The sequence below is a fragment of the Dinoponera quadriceps genome, unplaced genomic scaffold (assembly GCF_001313825.1).
Source record: "Dinoponera quadriceps isolate SergipeBrazil2010 unplaced genomic scaffold, ASM131382v1 scaffold6118, whole genome shotgun sequence".
Taxonomy (NCBI): Eukaryota; Metazoa; Arthropoda; class Insecta; order Hymenoptera; family Formicidae; genus Dinoponera; species Dinoponera quadriceps.
Window position 1 is genome coordinate 689877 of NW_014562572.1, and position 23168 is coordinate 713044.

At 42.3% G+C, this 23168-nt stretch overlaps 1 protein-coding gene across 1 annotated transcript in view; it reads right to left on the reverse strand.

Moving 5' to 3' along the window:
* The window catches only part of LOC106751143 (acetylcholine receptor subunit beta-like 2), a 98439-nt gene extending 80742 nt beyond the window's left edge, over positions 1-17697 (reverse strand). The window contains exons 1-3 of the mRNA XM_014631963.1: positions 17611-17697; positions 17307-17379; positions 16641-16766 (exon numbers count right to left, since the gene is read on the reverse strand). Of these exons, the coding sequence (XP_014487449.1) occupies positions 16641-16718 (78 nt within the window). The 5' untranslated portion in view covers positions 16719-16766; positions 17307-17379; positions 17611-17697. The remainder of the gene's footprint in view (positions 1-16640; positions 16767-17306; positions 17380-17610) is intronic.
* Between the last annotated feature and the right edge of the window lie 5471 nt (positions 17698-23168).

Sequence of the window (23168 nt, forward strand, 5' to 3'; positions counted from 1 at the left end):
GGGAGTATTGCTCGCACGGTGCACGATGGGGATGATAGGGCGACGTGGCCAGCTTTGAATATATAAAGAGATAGGAACGCGTCGCCGATGGGCTAGGCGAGAACACAGAAAGCGCGGGTAATATGGATTAGTCGGGTAATGTGGAATACCATGGTTTCTGGCCTGTTAAGAGTCGCAACTTGGCGGACAGCAGTGGAATTATTAGCTGCTGGAATATTAACCTCTAACTTCATCTACAAAGCGGCTAGTCTAGTACGAGGACACGTGCAATGTGTACATCCAATTTGAGATTTCTCGTGCCTTCCTACTTCATCAGGTAAGTTTTTAAACTTTTATTTAACCGCCTGAATCTATTTCACAGATTCTTAGGCCGGTATTATATTCATAGTCGAATCTTCCATTTAAGATCGCCTTAAGCTTATCTTCAGATGCTGTATTTTGGCTGTACGAAACATCTTTATTATGCGCTGCAGGAAGCGTTGCTCAGGTGAGGAAGACGGAGGAGAACGAGAGTGTATTTTTTCGTCGTGTAACATGCGCTGCACAGCCGACGTCGTCTTCGTGTTCCCGTGAGCGACAGCACGCAAGTATGCGGTTGATGACTTCATCGAGGGTGACTTTAGCGCCAATAACTGAGTCGAGAGATCAACGAAGATCCCTAATTCCGCAGGTCGGAATAAATCCGGTTAAGATACACGTCAGTTCGGTACAACGTGTCACGAACGGCACACAAATACCTATCTGCGTCTCTCTCCCTCTCGCGTCTCTCCTGTCGTTAAACAGTTTCGCGAAAATCGTCGGTGCAAATATCGTACGGCGGGTCTCCGCTCGAGATTGAGATTCCGCTTTAGCGACGTGGGTTCCCTTCGTCTCTGGATAACTGGAAATACGAGAGCGACTGTTATTGGAGGATCTCTCTATTTCTCTCTCTCTCTCTCTCTCTCTCTCTGCGTCTTGTTCTCCGTCGCTCTTCTATCGGCTCCTATGCAGCTTCTCCTTTCAGCTTCCGAACATTCTCCTTCTTCCATCTATCGCTTTCACCTCGTCCCTTCTACAATCCGTTTCGCGCCGCTTCGTGAGTGTATATAAGCTCTCGCTATCGGAATATCACGCGGTGGGATATTGCAAGTAGAATTCTGTTTGGACAATGCGATCGGTTTAGCCACACTGATTTTTGTACGAGATCGCCGTCTAACGATCCTATCTCTCCCTCTCTCTCGATTTCTCTCTCTCCGAATAACGCGTTATTCCGCGTGTTTTCACCGCGAAGCCGCGAATCCATAGTCTGTTGTCATGATCGAAACTTCCGTTTTCCAGTTGTAATTCACATGTTAAAATTTACACATCCTCGTATCTCGTGGCGAATTTCTCCTTATCATACCGACGCACTCCGTTATCGTGCTCGGCTTCTTTCCGGCACGCCCTGCCATGTGTAACACCGCGTGTGTACATCGAGTTATTCCGGTTTATTTTGATTATTCCGGTTTATCCCGACATATTCCCGCATATGCTATGACGTGTCGCAGCTTAGTGTAATCTACTCCGCCGTACCGTAGTCGCGTACTTATCAATCACGTGTCCGTGGCGCGTTCTTTTTTGTTCGCTTTCGCGACCGGCGAGATCTCTCCCTCCCACCGTCGTCTTACCTTCCCGCTCGCCGAGCCTATCGTCTCGTAGTTTCGTTTTTTAACCGTCATCTATGTAACAGCCGACGCTTTTCTCATATCGCCGCTCACCGGGCGATAACTCCCTCGTCCGCTCATGCGTGTAATAATCTACATAATTTACCTGTTGCGCTGCCAGCATTTTATCGTGCTTTATTTCACGACATCGTGCTAATTTCCAGAGGCGTTTATCGAGCGATATTAAAAAGCTGTATCGTCTCAGTGTTCTCGTTATGAGATACATTTTGAGGACGCACTGGGAGATTCGGAGCTCTCGCGACTCCGCACGATCCGGATTTTGGATTTTTAACGGAGAGCGCCGGAGACAGCGTCTCTCGCGCTTTTGTTCGAGACCTCTCGCTCTGAAAGTTCGGCGAAGTTTAGATCACCCGGCCCTCCTGTTCCGGGCCTTTCACTCTCAAGGTTAAATGCGTATCGCACGCCGTAAAATTATATAGAATTCGCGATGCGCCAAAGGCGAGTAGTTTGGCGAGCAGATCGGCTTGGTTTTTTCGCGCACGGCCTCGTTAAATTAACACGTTCGCCGCTTTCGAGTGTTCCTTCCCTTCTTTTTTTTTTTTTTGGTGAAGGTCCTGAGTTACACTTCACATAACTCCGGCGGCGGTGGGAAAAAATATTGCGGTCGTTACGCGATGGAAATTATCGTATGTTATCGTGTCGCGTGGTAATCTCTGAGTGAGAAGGGTTTTATATTGCCGCGTGAACGTTATGACGCCGTTAACTACTTGTTGCGAATTAGCGATTTATCACAAGCGAGAGCGCGCGAATTGTTACGATAGCGCGGCCTACGTTTTTTACGAACTTGCTGCTTTCTTTAACGCGCGCGATCTACCGGTATCATTACGCGCTTGGGTTATCTATTTCTATTATTTCGGGCGGGGGCGCTTAATCAACGAGAGGAACATATCCATAAATAAAAGGGAGCGCCTTTCGTGTGATTTCGCAGACCGGCAACGAACGCGCTTCTTCGAACGGGATATTCAAGAGCGTGGCGCGGAGGAATTAAGGAAAACGCGTGTCCATGTACCTTTTGTAATCAACGAAGCTGAAAAAGAGAGGAAAACAGCTTGCTTTAATTTTAGCGCGTCGGCAAATTTTCACTTCCACGCGATGTAATCCTTCATCCTGCGCACTCACCACCGTCCTCCTGTGTTTCCTCGCCTCCGCGCCCGTGTCGGCGATAAACGGCATAATGAGCGAAGTCCAGCGACATGCGCGACACTGCGTCCCTTCTGATAAAAATGCGAGAATTGCTATCGTCGCCCAAACAAACTTGACTTCGGTAAATATGCACGCCCACCTTTTCGCTGGGCCAACAACGCACCAGTGAGAGGCATCTCGGTCAAGCCCGCCGGCATGTTCGATCCTGGGTACCCGATAAAATAACAGAATAATCCCCCCCTCCCCAGGTGTGTATATATATATATATATTTATATATATACACACACACACACATACATACATATATATACATCCTCGGTACTGTACCGCCGCCGGTGGCACATTCAATTCTACGGAATCTCGTATCATCTGATATACACTTAATCCCTGGAGTGGAACAGTGACTGAGGCCGCGATTCCGCAGAGCTACGCAGCGAGAGGGATTTGCCGCGAACGAAGGGTGGGACCGACGGGAAGGGTCGGCGAGAACGAGCGAGCGAGAGGGCGGATAAAGCGGCGAAATAAAAGCGAGATACGCGGTCAACGGGCTAGCCGGATCGTCCAATAACGTTAGCTACGAGAGCCTTTTTTTCGACTAATGAACCGTCAGCTTCATTATCACGCGGGAAATGGCGGAGCGCTCGTGAAAAGCATGCCTCTTACGTCGAATCCGCGGATGCTTCAATACCCGATCCTCGGATTTTCCTAGTTATTCGCTTAGACAAACGCGCACAATACTCCAACTTCCTCGTCCCTCCTCGCCCTCCCTCTGGCCTTCCCGCCTCGGTCGATGTCAGCGTTTTAATTAACCTTCCGACGATCGCTTCTTTCTATATCTCGGTCCATCGTACGCCATTCGCACGTATAATTAAAAAGTGCGGTTTCGTATAATCTAATTTTTATAAACCGATCTAAGCTTTTTACGGCGGTATAATAAAAATTTCTCGTTTCTTTTCTATTCTCTCTGGATAATAACGATGCGAGTGTGATACAGCAGGGATATTTCACGTTAGATTTGTTTATATTTGTTGCATGCGCGTTTGTTAAAATCTGTTCCTTGAAGGTAAATATTCTCTGTGCGAGCTCATTCCCGTATTTTCGGTACTTTTTAGCTCGCGGCATTTATTTACGCAGGAAATGTATAATTTTATCTAATTACAAAACGGCTACGGCAAACTGCGTTGGTGACGGCGCGAGTGAAAATTAAACTAGAGCAGCACTCCAGGGTTAATGCTCTTTAATGCTTCGCGCACCAACTACAATTGGAGTAATTTCGTTCCCATCGGTATTACAAGATATTTCGGAAATAACGCTTAAATATAGAGAAACACAATTAAGCGGAAATTACGTTGTTTTGAGAGAATATTAAAATTTTCACATTTTTGGGAAGGGAAACAAGCACGGGTAAACAAGCACAAGTACAGGGAAACAAGCACAAAAGATGGCGCGTAATTTGTATCTTCTAAATTACAAGATTGTTTCTCTCCATTATTTATCATGCAAACACAAAAACCGTCGCATTTCGCGCACGAATTTCAATCTCGTTGACATGGATGGATTTACTTGTTTCATCTCGAAGTCACGCGCGTGTAACAGATTATTTTTTCGACGCTCCCCGGTTCTCTAAAGTCTCGCATTGAAAAGTGGAAAAATCGTCACGAATTCGCGCGGTGGGATCGAACGAAGCACGAAAATAGCGTGTCGCGGTCCTGTTTTCCCGCGAAACTAGCTGGCTCGGCAGATGTGTTATGGCGGCGTGGGTCGAGCATGGCCGTGTGATAAGGAACGTGCTTCGATTTAATGCGCTCGAAATTCCGCGGAAATCGACAAAATAACCGGGAGACATATTCCACCCGTCGATGTCCCTGTGAGCACAACGCGGCATACGATCTACGACGTTACGGGCAGAAAGTTCCGATTGCGCGCGTTTACGGCACGAAAGTACCGCGGGAGATAGTGTGTTACTGCAGTTATTCATTTTAATTTTACGCAGTTTTTCGAGATACATACTTCGGAGTTGTGAAAACTCGCACGGAGGGAACCACTTCGCGACTTCTACCGATACTAAATTATTTTGCAAAGTACCTGAAACCTTAAAGTAAATGAAACTTTACGAGAACCTATTGAATAATTTTGGAACAATTTTCTCATCGGAAGAAGTATTCACGCGTTTTTTTATCAGTGTGTTAATCGTTCTATGTGGTGAAAACTTTATAATTTTTCGAATAATCTTCGAATTGAAGGATGATTCGATTATTGCAGAGATCAAAAGCAAAAAAATGCGCTACAGTGGTAAAAATCTGCGAACGTGCGACGACAAAAAGCGTTTTTCGATTAGTAAGAGGGCATTCGACGAATTCCCATCGCGCTGGTTTGCTCCCGATAAGATAAATTAGAAGAGAATCAGCTTTTATGTTCTAGAATAAATCCTGTAAGAGCAACAAAGGTATAACATAATATGCAGATGTACGGGTATGTAGATATAAACATACCGATGATCGCCGAGGAGAAAGAGAATCAAAGAATATAATTTACAAAAGAATATAATGAGAAATTAAAGCACATAATGCGTGCTCGTTACGTCGAATGTCAAGAATGAAACGTATGCAATTATTAAAAAATCTCTGAAGCTTCATCTCTTGTTCAGTCGTTAGATTGACAAAAATTAGACACACAACATTAGTCGAAAAAGGGGAAGATAAGAGTAGAAACCAAGTTCTCTTACGCACTAGTAGCGGCAGGTGATGCTTAACTAGCCGCAGTTGGTAGAGGAATCTGTTAACTTTATATCCAGTATCATTTATACGAAGTTGAATACAGGAATATTTGCACGCTGTACCACGAGAGCGCGTGACTTTTCATCGATCTATTTGGAAGAACAAACAAACTAATACTTTTTTCCACAGGAACGCGTTACGGTTACGCTTTCTGGCGATTGGCATTGAGTTTCGCACAATGCGGAGCGCGCCGCTGTGTGGATGACTCTCGCGACGCAATTCTCGAGTGTCAATTAAAATATGTGATGGAAAATATCGAAACAATGAATCTGCCCGTCAGCAGATCGATGCGACGAAATCGACGCGTGCTCCAGCAATTTTTGCTTTGTTCCCGGATACCTTTTTTTTTATGGTCTCACCAGCTAACGCGCATTGTTTGGGCGGCGGCGTTGAAACCCCGGCGCCGTTAAAATGAAATTTTTACGGTGTGTTCCTGGTTTGTAAGCGGAGCAACCGCGATAAAGTGAAATACTGACCGCTCGTCGATCGCTTTTGTAAATTCTGCTCTTCACGGCTCGCGTATCATTATCGGCGCAACGTAACGAGGGTTATCGATTAAATGTCCTTTGCGAGCCTATTAAGAGCGCCATCAATATATATACACGGGTATTTAAACGGTGCTTTATCAATGAATGTATTTGTCATCCACTATCGTATCAAAATTTTATGCAATGAAACGCGCTGTAGCCTGCAAGATTTACGAAATTAACTGAAATACGCGTTAAACATTGTCGCGTTACAATTTGCATAAAATAAATCCAGATCCGCGATCGTGACGAGCGCGCGCGCGCGGGCGGCTGCGTGGTTTTGTACGCGTGCGTATACATTTTATGCGAAAAATCGCGAGAAGCGTGTCGCGACACGGTGTTTGCAATCCGTCACGTAAAAATCCGCATACGGGCAAAAACAATTCACTCCAACCGGGCGAGAGGATAATCCCTCGTGTTCGTGAATAACTAATAGCGTGTCCGACGTTGCGTAATGAGTGCGTTTATATGGTTTCTATATTTTAGCGAATATGAAGGAAAAGGGGTAAGTAATATGGAGGTAGTCGTATAATATGCAATACTATAACTTTTTGAGCACGTTAAGCGTGGCAATATTGTTGAGGAAAATCAGGGGGGAACCCATATAGGAAATTCATATGGGTCCCGTGGTCGCCCCTGGAGATTTATGCCAAAAACCCATGTCTTAAGTAATAATCCATGCGGATTCCTATGCGAGTTTTAACGCGCCATGTGGATTCGGGATTATTAGCTGCTGGTGACGTCGTCAAAACACATAAATAGTGAGATAAAACTAATGTGACGTTACATATATTTATATGACACATTATAACATTATTTTAACAGAAAGTATAAAAATATAAGATTACAACAGGTTATAATAATATAATAAAATACATAATATACAGTATAATAATTATTATAGAGACAATTCATTAATATTCATCGAAACATGAAGAAAATTAATTTTCCGCAAAATAAATGAGATATTTCGTCTTATCCGATCTATTCTATATTATCCTTTCAAAATCTACCTTCAAAAAATTGATACGACATTAAATTTACTATAGATAAACCAAATCCGTTAGAGAGGTTCATGTCATAAAAAAACACTTGGCACAACTCAGTGAAAATTAATTTATCTTTAATAATTTACGAATTGTTAAAAAAAAATTTTAGGATGTTCCATAATACCCGCACTTCCTCCAACATTCGCGCTGCACTCTGCCTCTCCTTTCCGCGTGTCCGTAATCTTTTTATATCCCCGCAATCTCCGCGCTATCATTACAGCCCGCGCCCGGACCACCGCCGCCGTCCCGTTCCCAGCCGGAACTCGTTTAATTTTTTCCGAAAAGCGGCGGATTAGCACCTTCCGCGCGGCCGTGTTTTTCTCACGGCCGCGTATATTCCCGCGGTTTCCCGACTTCTATTCCCCCGTGAGTGAGCGCACCCGCTGCACTTTGCTATCGTTTCGACGGTGGCGATATCGCGGCCACCAAATATTTACGAAACGCGGCCGGCGACGGTCGTCGTTGTCGGCGATGGTTCCTCTCTTCGGACACTTCTCTTCGGCCGCGTCCGCGTTAAGGGACGTACTCGAGTCTCGAGTACGCTCTCCGACGTTTACGTCTCTCGACGTTAAACGCGGGTAATAGCCGAGTCACTTTCGAACTAATCTCGCGACCCGCGCGACCGCTGTCGCGCCGGGCCGACAGTTTAAATCGTTTCGAGCACGATTTTATCACCAGCGAGGTCTATTCTCGCTACGGGCAAGGTCCATAACATCCTTGTCGTCCACGTCCCGTCCCCGTCGTCACGTTTATTATCACGTAGATCGGGACCGATTCGACTTTCGTCGCAATTACAATATTTTATTCGGACGCGTACGAAAACGCCAGTCCGCGTATCAAAGTGTTCAAATAACGTTCTCGTCGCGGTACGGTCGATAGTTTTATCGTCGGGCCGTGCCGTACATCAGCGCGCCTTTTGCGTTAACCTAGACGGAAGGTGCGAACGGATTCCCGTCCAAGTGTCGATATCGTCGTCGCGTATAAGGGGTCTCAGACAATCTGACGATGCGACGCCACGCACGATGACGTCATGCATGTCTGATCTCTGCATTTTGCATTCATTTTAACCTGCTCGTCGTCGTCGACGATGCACCGTGATCGAAATTCCGAACCATTACGATGGGAACACCATTACGCGAAAGCTGTTTCCCTGAAACCCCGTCTCGAGTCCCGAGTACAGATAAAATGAACCTCCGAAAGAGATCTTGTAATACTCCGCGGGTCCGCGAATCCCTCCTCTATTTCTCCTTCTCTCTCTCTCTTTTTTGCTCTCTGCGGATTCCTGAATTTATAAATTCTTCGTTTCGGGAATCCTTTCTGGGCACAATCGTACGTTTCATTCGTTGTTATTTTAATACAGCCGAATGATTATACGTGGTGCATCACAATATTTGATTCATATTTATGAACGTGATTCTACGTTCTATTAATAAATGATTAATGTACTAAATCGCGTAATTATTCATGATTATGTGAGAAGCAAAGAGCGTGCACTGTATGTAAGCAGCGTTTAGAGAAAATGAATTTACATTTTTCGGTTGGGGTAAATAGCTTTGACAAGTTGACCTCGGCGGGGTTAAATTCAAATTCCTTCCGTAAGCTACAATGCGAAATTTTCCTCTCCTATCGCATACGTAATTTATGGTATTAGGAAATCGGGTTAATAGAGCACAATAATTATACTAGAATTAGTTTGCAGGCACAGAAATGACAATAGCGTTGTGTAATATAATGGAATTGCATAATCGACGCATTGGCCGTAAGACAAATTTGCGCGATCGGGATCGTACAATATTCGGCGGAGCGTTACATCGTCGGGAAGAAGTTGATGAAAATATTTATTCGACAACACGCAATTTGCAAAGTATATTTCGATAACTCCGTTTGATTTCCGGACGGAGTGTGTGAGCGTGCGGTACAATGAATTAAAATAAACAACATCTCACTTCCGCCCGCTGGTCTCCACAAATCCGCATAAATCCGTAATTCATAAAGGATGTTTGAAAAAAAAAAAAATTGGGAATAAGTCAGGCAGAACGTTTATGTTCGCGTTTGTGTTGGTAGCGTTTTTCCTCTCTTACGAGAAATTTCAATCGCGTTTCTGTGTAGCACTTTGTTTTTACGAAGCCCGTAGCACGGGGAGGCGAGCTAAAATTAAAACGAATTACATCAAAAGGGATATCGGAAGAGATTTAATTTCGGACGAATCCCCGTTCGCGAACGTTCGCGCGCGAGAAAATCGGCGTATTGAAATCTCGAGATTTCATTCAGCGTTCGAGGCGCCAGCGCGAAACAAAGTGCCTAGTCGACAAATTCAAACGAACTCGATAATGAATTTGCGACAAATCGGCCGTAAGCTCTTCTTCTTGTTGTAGACTTTTTCAGAGGCTCTCTCTCCTTCGTAGAGTCGTATGCAGTGGCGTGTTGTTCTATAGATTATCGTCGATTAATTCTTTCATTCACCGACGTTTACGATAATCGATAACTCCCTTTCATCGTCGATTTATTATGAGGCAATAATAATAATATGCAGGATGATTACGAAATATTTTATCTTGTTAAATCCCGTGGATGTGCATTCTTCAAAATTAATTAATTCACTCGAGTTGGTCTTTACTCGACGAGGAACCGATTATTCTATGACGTTTCTCGCATCTTTCGAATTTTTTCGGCATTAAATATCTTATTGAGTAAAATTTCTCAGTGAAAATTCCGTTCGAACAAAATCGTATCGCGGCATATGCGCATGATGCGTATATGTTTAGTTATTAGATTTGAACTAATTAATTAGATTGACATTCGTTTCTCGTGTGTCTCAATGCACGTTCAAGATTTAGGTCTGGCGTGACGATTATGCGAATGACACGCGCTGGTTCTCTCAAATTGGCATAATCGAAAGACATTAAGCGGTTGATCGACTATTTAAAGCGACACGTTTAAGTCTCGAGACGTCGTACTGCGGTTCTTCTCACCGCAAGGTGCCTGTCGAGGGCCATTAACCTCATTACGCACGCTTAACCCGTTCACATCAGGGCACATTTACTACAGGATAGCTCCCGCAATGACGGGAAGTTCTTTTCCAGCAAGTTTTAAAATAATAAGAAAATTAGCGTTCGCTTTGTCTCATCTTAGCCAATGTAAATTTCAGTTTATCGTTACGAGAAAATAATTGTAATACGAGAGAAATAATTACGATTAGCAGCGAATAATTCACAATAAACGTATCTATATTATAATATCACAATTATGTTACATTAATATAATAATTAAATAATAATCTTTGTAATAATAATGTAATAATACATCTTATCTCAATATTGATGTTTTATCCTACACCACGTTCTTTATAGAATATGCGACAATATAGTTAAATATCGAGAAAATAATATCGATACCTTTGTTACTAAGTTTTTATTATTTTTTTCTTAAAGCGAGACGGTAATAGCCAGCAAACGAGGTGAAATGGAGAAAAGGTTGGATTGAAATGGAAAAAGTTGGATCCCTCGAAATAGTGTCGAGCCGATTATGTTAGACTTCCTCGTAGTTTTTATTTTTTTTATGTTTTAACGCATTCACGTAATATTAATATAGAAAACTTCTTCGTCGGACTACACGCGTGAATCTCTAATGACGCAACAATATTTCCCGCGCGATAATATCGCCGGACGATGCCTCTTGTGCGTTCCTGCGAGGCGGAAATAAGAGTCTTTCGCGTGTACCTGATGCTGACGCTCAAAGCGAACAATAATGGGAGATCATGCGTGGAGAATTTTCTTACGTTCTTACGAGCATCTCGAAAAGGGTCCTTTCGTATCTACTCCCGCCGGGATTCATAAGCCGTACAATAGGGCCAATGACATGCATTCTCGTAAACCCCGGCGGGGACGCGGGACGCCGCGGTTGGTTCTCTGCGTGTTGTCAAAATTGTATTCCGAGAAATCCGACGGGAAGAATGGTGGCCACAGAGTAGAAGGACGAGGTTGGAGATGTATGCCTGATCGATGTCTTATTTAACGAAGCTTCCCGAGATTTATCGCGCAACGTTAACTGGGCAGATAAAAAAAAAATATCCAAAATAGTCCGGCGCGTACATTATTGCTGTCTTGTCGTTTCAGATAGACTGAGGGTGTGGAAACGTACTATTCTGTAATCAAAACCCTATCGTTATCTCTGACGTTTAATACAGGAGGATTTTAACCGCTGAATATGAATCTTCATTCACGAATTTCGATGGAAATTTTGTTTTATGACAAGTTTTAATTTCACCTAATATGTCGAGAGTTAAATAATCTATTTGAGAATATAAAATACGTAATATGCATGTCACTTATATATTAATGTATGTGTATGCAATTAACTTTTCAGCACGAATGGATTTTCGACGCGTTTTGCTAATTAAACTTTAAATACTGAGATTCTGTTAAAACGGACTGTGTCGAAAATGGAAGACACTTTATTTTATATTTTAATGGAGACTGAAAATTGTCAAATATTTTTTCATTAAAGAAAAGAATAGATTTTCCGCACACGTGCCAGATGACTCGCGAGCTGAGCTATTTGCAGTTCTATTAGCACTCATGTCGTACGTTAATTGTTCAGTGGTTCACCGCACATTTTTAATTCCCACTAATATTAGTTACACCATTTTTTTTCTCCCTCACTCCCAATTCTCTTCTCGCACTCACGTGTACAGAGCACGCGGAGAGATTCATTGAATACGGTACATTTAATGGATCTCTCTCATGTTAATCTAGCTAGAGAAGAGCTTACAAATTCCGGGCTTAAAAAAAGATACGATGTCACGTGTCACAAAGAATCGTACGATTTCCAGCGAAATTTAACGGCTGACGTTACTGAATACCGAGCGCGCGCTCGGGAAAAAAATAATAATTTAAAAATGTCTTCCGATGGAATACGTTATTCACGTCGATGTCGCGCGGTTGCCTTGAGGCAGTCGTCTGAAACAGCGAAGTAATTAAGGAAAACGTCACCGCGAGCATTCGTTTACCGGTGGTTGCGAGCGCGTGCGCGCATCCGAATGACGACCAGAAAACATGGGCTCGAGGTGGTCCGCACGATGCACTCGTAATTTCTTGCATTGCTTTTGAAAGGAATCCACCTTTCTCTCTCTTCCTCTCTTTCTTTCTATCTCTCTCCTGTCATTGCGCATCCAGCTCGAAAAAGGAGAGCTCGCATTGTCGACGACAAGAAGATCCCGTAGCTGCCGGCGAATAACGACCGCACGTTCGTCGGCACCTTTCATATGTATGTACAACGACGTCGCGTCTCTCCGGATCAACTCGACTGTCTTCCGCTTGTTTATGTATTTATTCGATCATATTTGAATAATTGGCCACCCGATAGGGCCGTCGCTTAATAACTGAGCTAACTTGTCTCTCGCGTGATGAATTCACCGCTGAGTGAAACATGGAGAAAGATAAAGAGAGCGGGAGAGGCAGATTCGAAGGGGAGAAAATCGTATTATTTAGATAGAGCGACGTTAAGAACGAGAGGGGAGGAAGAAGTTCGCATTTCTCTGTCACAGAATCCGCTAAGACACGGTAACGAGGAGGAATTCTCTCTTTTCGGCGCGGAGGGAGACTTATTGTTCGCGTCGGCATTCACTTTCGAGTGTCGTTCTTATTGCGCGCTATTAAGGACACCCGTCGTTATCTTTATCAATAGTATACGTTATAGCGGCGGAGATCTTCTTGCGGCGAGCCGGGGACATGCATTCTCATCAACCAGGGAAAACGACAAGCGAATCTCGGTGAGTGCACCTGCTGGGTCGAGTATTAGAAGAGCCGGTAGACAACTTTCTATGGGAGTGCGGCGAAGCTATCGCGTGTGTCTCCCGAAACGTTTCGTCGCGTCTTAAATGCAGGGCGAGAGGCGCGCGGGAACGCTCGCGAGTGCACCACTTATAATGCGCACACCGGTGGCGAAAGTTTACAAAGAAAATTATACGGTTCGATAATCTCGTCCCGGCAAAATGTTATGATTTGACGTGAGGGAGGATCTCACGGTTATCGCGGCGCGGATATATTCCTGTTATTGTAGTATAGATATTTGGTGCGCGCTCGCTCGCGAGGTTACGATCTTTTTTGAGGTTTTCGTTTTATACGACTTTCATGACCGTTTCGCGATTTTGCTCTCACGACGGGGGGCGAATCCTCCTTGAACAATTCGAAATAACGATCGGAAGGAGCGCTTCCCTTCACACGGTCGGTCAGGATTTGGATTCCTGAGTTGAAATTAATCGGGGCGTGCCCCGAGTCTATAGTAGACCTAGGTAGGTAGGGGAGATCGGGGCTAGTTGGCTAAAGGGATAAGTTGGCTAATCGATTATCTCTGCTATTTTATAAGAGATTACAGAATCGAGCACGCAGGGATTTCCAACAAGCCAAAGATGATTATGAAATCTCTACTTTTGCTCCCAATTCTGTAATCTGTTAGAAAATAACAGAGATAATCAATTATCCAATTTATCTCTTTACTCAACTAACTTATTTACTATTACGAATAAAATTTAAATTAAAATAATTAATATCACGTATCGGAAGAAAATGTGTTGGTGTCAATTCATTAACGTCTTCAATTTGTGAATAAGTAAAATGCGACGAATGAGTTATTTCGGCTTAAAATTTAGAGTGGACTTTCCGGGAGATATAAAAAATGTTAAAATTAATATTTTATTTTTTATTATTGTATAGAGCTCAGTCAGGATCTATAATAGTCAATTTCTAAAATAGTTTAAAGTGAAGTCTTAAAAAGACTTAAGAATGAAATTCATCATAAGATTGAAATAAAACCAAATTAATTATGATTTTCCTCAAAAATAGTGTTTAAGTAAAATGTTTAACACAAACTGACTATAAATCCGCAATTAAATTTTCTTATAAATTGGCACCTGGACTGGTCTAATAAAATATTGTCTAATCAGATGTATCAAGATAGAGTCTAGTTAGATTTACAAACTTTTATTTTGATCTTAATTTGTACGTGCGTTATATTTCCGTTATTATAGGGCATAAGTAAGCTTGCCTTTACAATACCTAGATTCAAATGAGGAAAAAAGGATCTTTCTAGTGCTCTCGTTTTAAATTTCCACCCGTGGTCGTGAATCCTTTCAGTATCCCGTTAGAGCTTGGCGTTTGCATTTTTGCAGGCGCGTTTAGTCGCGACTATCTTACGCCACTATTTCGACTCTATTCCATCTCCCAACGGCTTGTAATTTCCGAGTTTCTGCGCTTTTCTCGTCGTTACTCCCGTGGCTTTTTTTTTATTTACAGTGCTTCTTCTACGGTCGCGCGCACCCTGCATACGAGTATTGTGTGATTTTTTCGCGTTTTGCCGCGAGCACGACGTAAAGTTGAGATGCGGATCAAGGAGCGTAACCGGCGTATCCGCTTGCGCCGGCTTATAAAAATGCACGCGTACCTTGGCGAGTACATCAAGAGGGAATGCCGAGATCCACCCCGGCGCGTGTGTGTACATATCGACAACTCGCAGAAGTACATGCTCTCTCAACATTCTCAACAAGACCGCAAACAGCGCGGTGCGCCGCGCTCCAGAAATAAAACGACGGCGCGCGGGGCGGCATACACGACGCCCTCGTAACTCGCAAAAAAGTGCACGCCGCACTCGACTGGTAATGCGTTCGATCCGAAAAAATCTCCGGTGAATGCACCAATTATTTTCAGGTGCGCCGGGATTTACCGTAAATTTTACATAAGCGCGGGAACTCTGCCGGTGCTCTCTGACGTACTTTTCAGCGAAGGTAAAACGCTGTTTGGAACGCAGTACTGCTATTCAATTGCCGGAACAAAGAAGTGAAACAGTGACTGCTTCTTGGTAGAAAAGGTAACGAAAAGTGACCTCTCAGACATTAAAATAGTGATCAAGAGTGACATTTTTTTGTCAAATTCTGAGAGTAACTATAACCATTTAAGTAAAAAACTAACATTTACTCTTATCTTTCCAGATTTATCTTTGGATAACTTAACATATAGAGGATGTTTTCATAGTACAGTTTGAAAGTTCACAACAAGGAAAAACCGAGAGTATGAATGATACAAGTACGCTTTCGGAGTAGTTTTATTAAGACAGATGGCAAAAATGTATATAGAACGTTTATATTTTACAAATTTAACGGCAGCTCAAGAAAAAAAGTGATTATAATGATCATAGACTTCTATATATTATTAGGCCGCTAACTCCCTACAGAATGTTTCGTGAATAAACCGACAAACTTTGTCAATATATTTGAAAAGTTATTTCTGAACAAAAAAGTTATATAAACAATGGATCAATTCAGCTCCATTATCGAGTATGACTCCCACGGTCACCTGACATATCCCATTTAGATTTCTTCTTTATCGGGTTGCATAAAATCGAGGATATATTTAAATAGAAAGCCTGATATACGTGAATAGTTGACAATAAGCTCGATCAATAAGATCAATGAAGCTGCTGTTGATGTATCAATACACATTTGAACAAACATTTCATACCTTGATAACGGAGGAATTGATCTATTTTTATATAACATTTTTTGTTCAAAATGACCTCCCAAATATGTTGACAAAGTTTGTCGGTTTATTTGCAAAACATTCTGTATACTGTATCAAAAAATGGATCCCGAAAAGTATTGCATGCATGACGTGAATAATATAAAAGAGGAGTGCTGGTGGATAAATATAATATGATCGATACATATTAGTGCTGGTGGATAAATATAATATGACCGATACAATCAGACGTGAATGTTATACCATTTATATCAAGTATACCCGAGTCGAAATTATAATCCTATATTAAGTTTAGTTCTATGTTGTCTTTAAAAGCCTTCTATTGTATTCCTTTGGTGGTACAAATGGAAACTTACTTCCGTTTTCTCCACTTGAAGATTTAACCCATTAATTGCCAATTTTTTTTGAAATTTTTGGCCAGATAAGTTATATAATGCACAATAAGTTGTGTAACAGTATAATTATATTCAAATTATGTTTTGTTTTGAGCCCCAAATGGGGGTCGTGGCAGCTAATGAGTTAATGTAGAATTTAAAATTTCGACTCGGATCGGTATGATTCTGTACATATTTTTCAGAGCTATGTATGTCATAAAAGTTAGCAGTCTAGTACTATATAAAAGCGTGCAATAGTGACCCATTTTGGACGATAGTGAACTTTTTAGTAACTTGTCAAGAAAAAGACTTAAGTGATTAAATGGTAACGCTGGGAACGCTTCATGCATACAGCAAATAGATGCGAGAGTTGGATTGTACACGTATTATTTTCTGCCTCTCGGATAATAAGCAGCCTTCTAATTTATGAGTGCGGACGTGTTTCTTAGTACTTTTTACTTTTCCTGACGTGTGATTGCGAGGTACGCCGATGTCATACGAAGATTTCATTGAGTTATTCTTTTTAGTGACTTACCTCGCGCGAAGTGACGTGAGTTTTTATGTTGCTGTCGTTGTTGCATTCGCTGCCGATGCTGTGACATTGTTGTGACATTGTTGTGACGCTGCTGTTATTACTCGCCAAACTAGTTCACACATGTTCCTTGGAAAAAGAAAAACACGAGAGATAAGTTAAATAAGCAGCGACAACCTGTATAACACTCGAGTAATACGTTTAAAGTTTCGGAAAAAATCCATTTTCTCTCTATTTTTCCGTGAATTTTTTTGGTTTCTTATCTTAGAAAAGAAATAAATGCGAAGAAACCGCGGAAAAATTGTCCTTTTCCAAAATTTAAAAGCTATATATTCGAAATAACGTTTCTGCAGTTACGATTTGATATTAATCCTCAACTCTTCATTAATTCAGAATTAATTCCGGGCTCAAAGCAAATTCTTTCGCGATATAACGCGATATTGTCGTTACAATATAACATTTACATAATATTAACGCGTCAAAATGTTTGAAGTCCACAGAGTCGAACAACAATTTTCGACGCATTAACCTCGCTTATTTAGGAATTTACGGATCACATAGTTCGCGAAAATACGTTCACGATGCGAAAGCTGCCGAAAATTCCAGCTATTCGCGATCGAGATCTCAAAACGGACCACTATACAACGTAACATTTCGTCGGACACTTACTGTCTATCGTCCGAAGAAACGTCGATCGGCCGGCGGTGGCGCCATTAGCCGCTACATCGTCGAGCCAGCAACCCTGGAATCGCAGACGGTTAGTTCGCAAACGGTCGAGCCGACGCGTCTGGTCTGATCGCGAAAGAAAGGCGTCGCGCGTTAGAAAGGACCTTAAATATCCTCACGTCAATATCGAACGAGTCACGCGACATTAGCTGGCAAGTATCGAATATCTTACGCGACATTAACCGCGCCGTGCATACGCTGGCGACACGATGCCGCGTGAAATACGCCATTTTACAAGTACACTCACCAACGCTCGTGAAATCGCGAGTCCCGTCCGCCGTTCGGAATGTTGTGGCATCATTGTTGTGAAACAAGCGTTCGCAGCACGAAGGGCGAGAGGGGGAAAGGGAAGAAAAAAACACGAGTCGCGCGCGCGTCGCGGTTCTGAGGCGTTAATCAAAAGAATGTGCCATGCGGAAGCCGCTCGCGTTCGCGCGCTGGGCACACTTCGCGGATGCTTCGGCGACGGTCGGTAATCTTCGGCCGGACTCGGGCGGGCGACCGGCGCGCGCCCCGTGCCCCACTCGCGCACCGTTCAGTGCTGGTCGTGCAGTCGTCGCGTCTTTATCCTTTTCACGCTTGGCTGAGTGAAAAGTCGACTACCGCGCGCGTTACCGATCATCCGTTTGAAGTGACCCCGACGATTACGGACTGCGCGTGGAGTGTCGTCGGGAACCGATGACAGCCACACACCGGGGTATCCACACCGGTGACACTGTCGCGAGATTCGTCGTGCAGTTTTGGCGGCAGTGAGAATCCGCGGGAGAGGCCGAATTCCGGCAATCAGTACTGACAATCAGGGGGCGAAAAAACGAGCAGCCGCGCGAATGACGTGAAGCTAGCCGCCGGCGCTCCGATTCGCAACAAGTTGCAGGAGTGCTTTCGAGTGCGTTCTAACGGATTCCTCGCCTCAATTTCTTCGTTCGCGAGTGTGTCGTCCGCGTTCATTTCTTCGTTCGTTTCGTTCTTTCGTGCGTGCGTGTGTGTTCGTGATCGAGAGGATTAGTTCAGCGATGAGTCCGTGAGAAGCCGTTGTCAATCCCGGTGATGGCAATCGGATCTTCGGGCTTCCTGGTGCGGACTGCAGTCAAGAGCGATCGCACTCGACGATCATGCCGTACGCTGTGATCGCGGTCCTCGGAGATTCTTCCGGAGGTATGTCATATAAATCGCTGTGTACTCTTCTACCTCTCATCTCTGCCTCCTCGTTTTCTTCCCTAAAATTTATACGCGCGCACAGATGGCAAGAGAGGAATGATCGATGGGAAACGTTTGCGAGACTAACAATTTGCATAAGCGTCGTATAATAGACGATATCTCGACGAAGCGATCAATATGGCGCGGTTAATGCTCATCGTGCTAATAAATGTGAGCCTACGTTGTAAATGTTAATCGTTAGTTACTGAATCATTTCGCCGAATTCTCGCGATTGTATGCGTAACGTTGCCCGCTGATACACGATATTTGCAACGAGCGATATCGAAGAGCGCACACACTTTCGTCAAGTCGCGAAAATACGCGCGCGTTTTCGATTCGCAAATTACACTTTATCCGGACCATTTTTATCGTCCGCCGGCACCTCGGAAGTATCCCGGAAAGCGATCACCGGGCTAACTCGGCGGAATCTCAACACGCGAATGTATAGATTTTAAATTTCGGGAAAAACCGTTTCTCCCTGCAAATTTCCGTCTCAAGGTTACAGAAATTCGTTTAGAAAAATTCACGCGTGTTCGGTTAAGACCTGTCACCTATTTTCTTCGTAAAGAGGCTACATGGAAAGAGAAATTCTGTCGAGTCAATAAGATGTCCAACGGCAGCGCGATTGGAATAAATCTTATTCAACGTAAGATTATATTAAAAGTATTATGTTATGCATTGTTTCAATAATCAAAATATTGGTTCAATTCAATAGTTCCAATGATATCGTCATTGAATCGAAAAATTGAAAAAAAAAAAAAACGGTTTTTATCCGAAACTTTAAATCTGTCACTATAAGTGAATGTTTCCCGTGACCGGAAAAACACCGATGAACACGCTCGGCCAAATCGTCGTCCCGTCGTCCTACAGACGAGTACGTTTGAAGGACATCGTCTCTCGCGTACGCTTACGTGCACACGATAACTCGACGTGCGCCACTGAGACGTTTCTCAACAATGGTGCTGAGAGCCCTAGGGGACGAAACCGGGCGCATTCTTCCTACGCACGTCGTATATTTACCTCGTATTATTTCATCATTAAAATTCCCCACCTAGCGCGCTCTCTCATTCGGCGATCCTTCCGCGTTCGTTTCATCCCCGGCCCTCCTCCCGTATAACGCGGGAGTGGAGACGACGGCGCGGGTGCTGCGACATGTTCGTAATTTTTAATTGCCGGATGCGCGAAGTTAACAATCGCACGGCCGCGGCGCGTCCTTTTTTCGCCGTGTTCAGCTTTGTCGCGCTCGTTACTACGCTGTTCCTCGCACTTTGTGATACTCCGTCTCTAATTTCGGCCGACAACTTCGTGGCGCGCGTGTCAATTTGAAAATTTTTAATTGTAACGCCGAATAACGCGAGCGGAACTCATCGGCGAACGTAGTCGCCGCGACGACGACGATTCGTGCGCGAAATAAATTAGGACGACGTATAATGAGATCTCGCTGGAAACGCGTGTCGGTATTAATGAGTGAATCTGTGATATGTGTACAGGGATTGTGTTCGAACTCTACCGACAAACTTACAGGTTAGATTCTATGTTGAAAAATAAGTGAAAATGTCTTTGTGTACATACGTCCGCAAAAACTTGACTGAAGAATTATTCATTGTGACGTTGGTATATTATTACTTTTTGTCACGAGCAGAATTAGAAAAAAAATGTATCATTCCTTTTTGACATCATGATAAGCAGCGCTCTGTTATCCAGTCACTTAAGCCATTTTTTTGTCACTTTTTCTCAACAGGCCGCTAAAAAATTCACGATCATCTAAAATAGATCATATAGTCACTTTTTTCCCGAGCTGCCGTTAAATTTATAAAATATAAGCATTCTATATATTTTTTTTGCCGTCTCTCTTAATAAAACTGTTCTGAAAGCGTACTTGTATCGTTCATGGCCCTGGTCTTGTTATGAACTTTCAAATCATATTATGAAAAGAACTCATTCTATGTTAAGTTATTCAAAGAAAAACTTGGGAAGATAAAAATAAGTTTTATTTTTTTTTATTAAATGATCTTAGATACTCTCAAAATTTGATTAAAAAATGTTATTTTTGATCCGTATTTTGATGTCTGAGAGATTACTTTTTATCACTTTTCCTGCGAGGAAGTAGTCACTATTTCACTTTTTTTGTTCCGGTGATTGAATGGCAACGCAGTAATAAAGGAGGCAGACATTTTGAACAATTTTTATATAAATATATGTCTATTTATTTGTAAAACACGATTTAATGAATAAAATATATTTTCTTTTTAAACTGAAATTGCGACAGTTATATTTCAGAAAACATAGGCGCTTATATATTTAATAAGACTTTTTCTTTACTGATTTTTATATGAATCTATCCTGTGAGTTTATTGATGGAGTTCGAATACAAGGTGTATTGGTACCTTGTATAACGCACAGCCGACGGCTGTTTATTTTTGATTAATCAGCAACGATACGAAATCGGCGCGGATGTAGAAATAAAATAACATTATCGCGTAGAAATAAAATAACAGTTCGACGTGATGGCGCGGCGAACGTGTTGAAATAATGAGATATTATTTGCTATCTTAAAGCAGCCATACCGCGCCCCGCATATGTCAATACGGGAATATTGGAAATATTGTGTTACGACGTGGGGAATATCGAGTCATATTTCCTGCTTTGCCGTGGCGACGCAGCAGCCGCCGCTAAAATATTTATGAGCGGCAATAGAATTGCATTACGATATTCACGTCATTACGTATGTAAGATGAAACACAAAGTAATATCGCGCCGTGTTCGCGAGTACGAAACTTCCCCTACGATAAAATCGTAAATTAATCTCAATCGCGTCACGTTATACCTTTTGACACGTTCACCCGCTTCCGCCTTCCGTGTATCATAAATCTTAGATGATTTGAAGAATAAATACGCGTCGTCCATCACACACACACACACACACACACACACACACACACACACACACACACACACACACACACACACACAGAGAAAGAAAGAGAGAGTCGCATGCCGAGCGTTCGTTGAAGCGACCGACCGACTGCGCGAATTTGCAATCTAACTCCGCCGTTGGAATTTTAATCTTTGTAAAATTTCCATGTCAAATCAGCACGCGGTGTGTCACTAAAGAAGTACTTTTCTTCGAAAGAGAAGAGGGTCTTTTTTCGGTCGCGGTGATCGAGCGACGTGCGATCAATCGGACGGACACACGATAATGCCGGGAACAGTTACGAACGTATTACGTGGGACTTAAATTGGGCGCTTGTCACTCGTTGACTGGCAATTTTCTCGAAAAAGGCGCGCGTTGCCAGTCACGAAAACAATTTGTGCCTTTGTGTGATCGGAGAGATGAAAGAGTTCTCTCTATAAAAAAGAGCCGTCCATCGGCTTCAGAAATTATATCTATTTGGGAGATGTGAGGATCTAAGAATGAAACCGCCGATTCTTCGTTCTCCCTTTGTCGCGTTTTACTCAAGGATAATTTGTTTCCCGATATATCAATCGCAGCACGCACGCACACATCCCGATGCTCGATGCGGATTGTTAGGCTCGTATTGATAATTGTTGCTTGAAACTTGCTTCACTTGAGATGCTCAGGTTTGAATTAAAAGTTAGATCTGAGTTTTCCAGTTACATTTTACATTTACATTACAATGTACATAACATTTTATTCATAATTCAGCTGAAAGATTCAGATTTAACTCTGAATTCAAACTTAAGTATCTCACTTGAGGTGAGTTTTACACAAACATTTTGTACTTGTGTTAAAATCGATCCTTGTTAAAATTTCTATATTAATTTTTAACATACTCGAATGTTAATTTAACATTGTGTTTGTTATCTCAATATTTTGTATTGAGTCGATATTCAATGTATGTAAATATTGAAATATTGATATTTGTAAGTTAAAATAATACATTTTATATTTCAGTGTTGATTAATATATTATAGATATTTTAATTTTGCGTTAATTTTTTATATAATATTTGTGTTATTTTCCAATATATTCATCTTGTGTTAAATCAACATAAAAATTTGTGTGGACTTTGTGGAACATATGAAATATGTTAAATTTAATCCCACTTTTACTGTGTAGAGCGTCATTGAATATGCGCATATTTTTTAAATTTCATTACACGATATATTTGTTATCTGAGAAACGACCTTTATTACCTTTTTATCATATCATATTTTATGTTATATTCTGCTTCGGATATTAATGGTTGTGATTATTTTATTTTACATGATTAAATCTGTAATAAGTTAAATTATTAGTTACTGGTATAAAATTGACAATATTTGTATGATGATTATTTTCTGATTGTTTTATCGGTGGATAAAATAAGGATCCCTTTGTATCGTTAATTGGTTAAGTTTAATGGGACGAATCAATTGGGTTAGGTTAAATATAAATTCGCTTTATATATTGGTTTGCGTGTGAATGAAACGGAGCTCGGATCGTTGCGGTTTTCGCTCTTATTTATTGAGAATGAGTCTCGAAGAAATACGAGCGAAGATTGCCAGGTTGGTTCTCCCTTTCTCTCTCTTTTTCTCGCGGTTTGAATTGAACGCGTTCGAGACTACTATTATGAAGATTTCGGGAAACGCCGCGAGGAAGGTGCG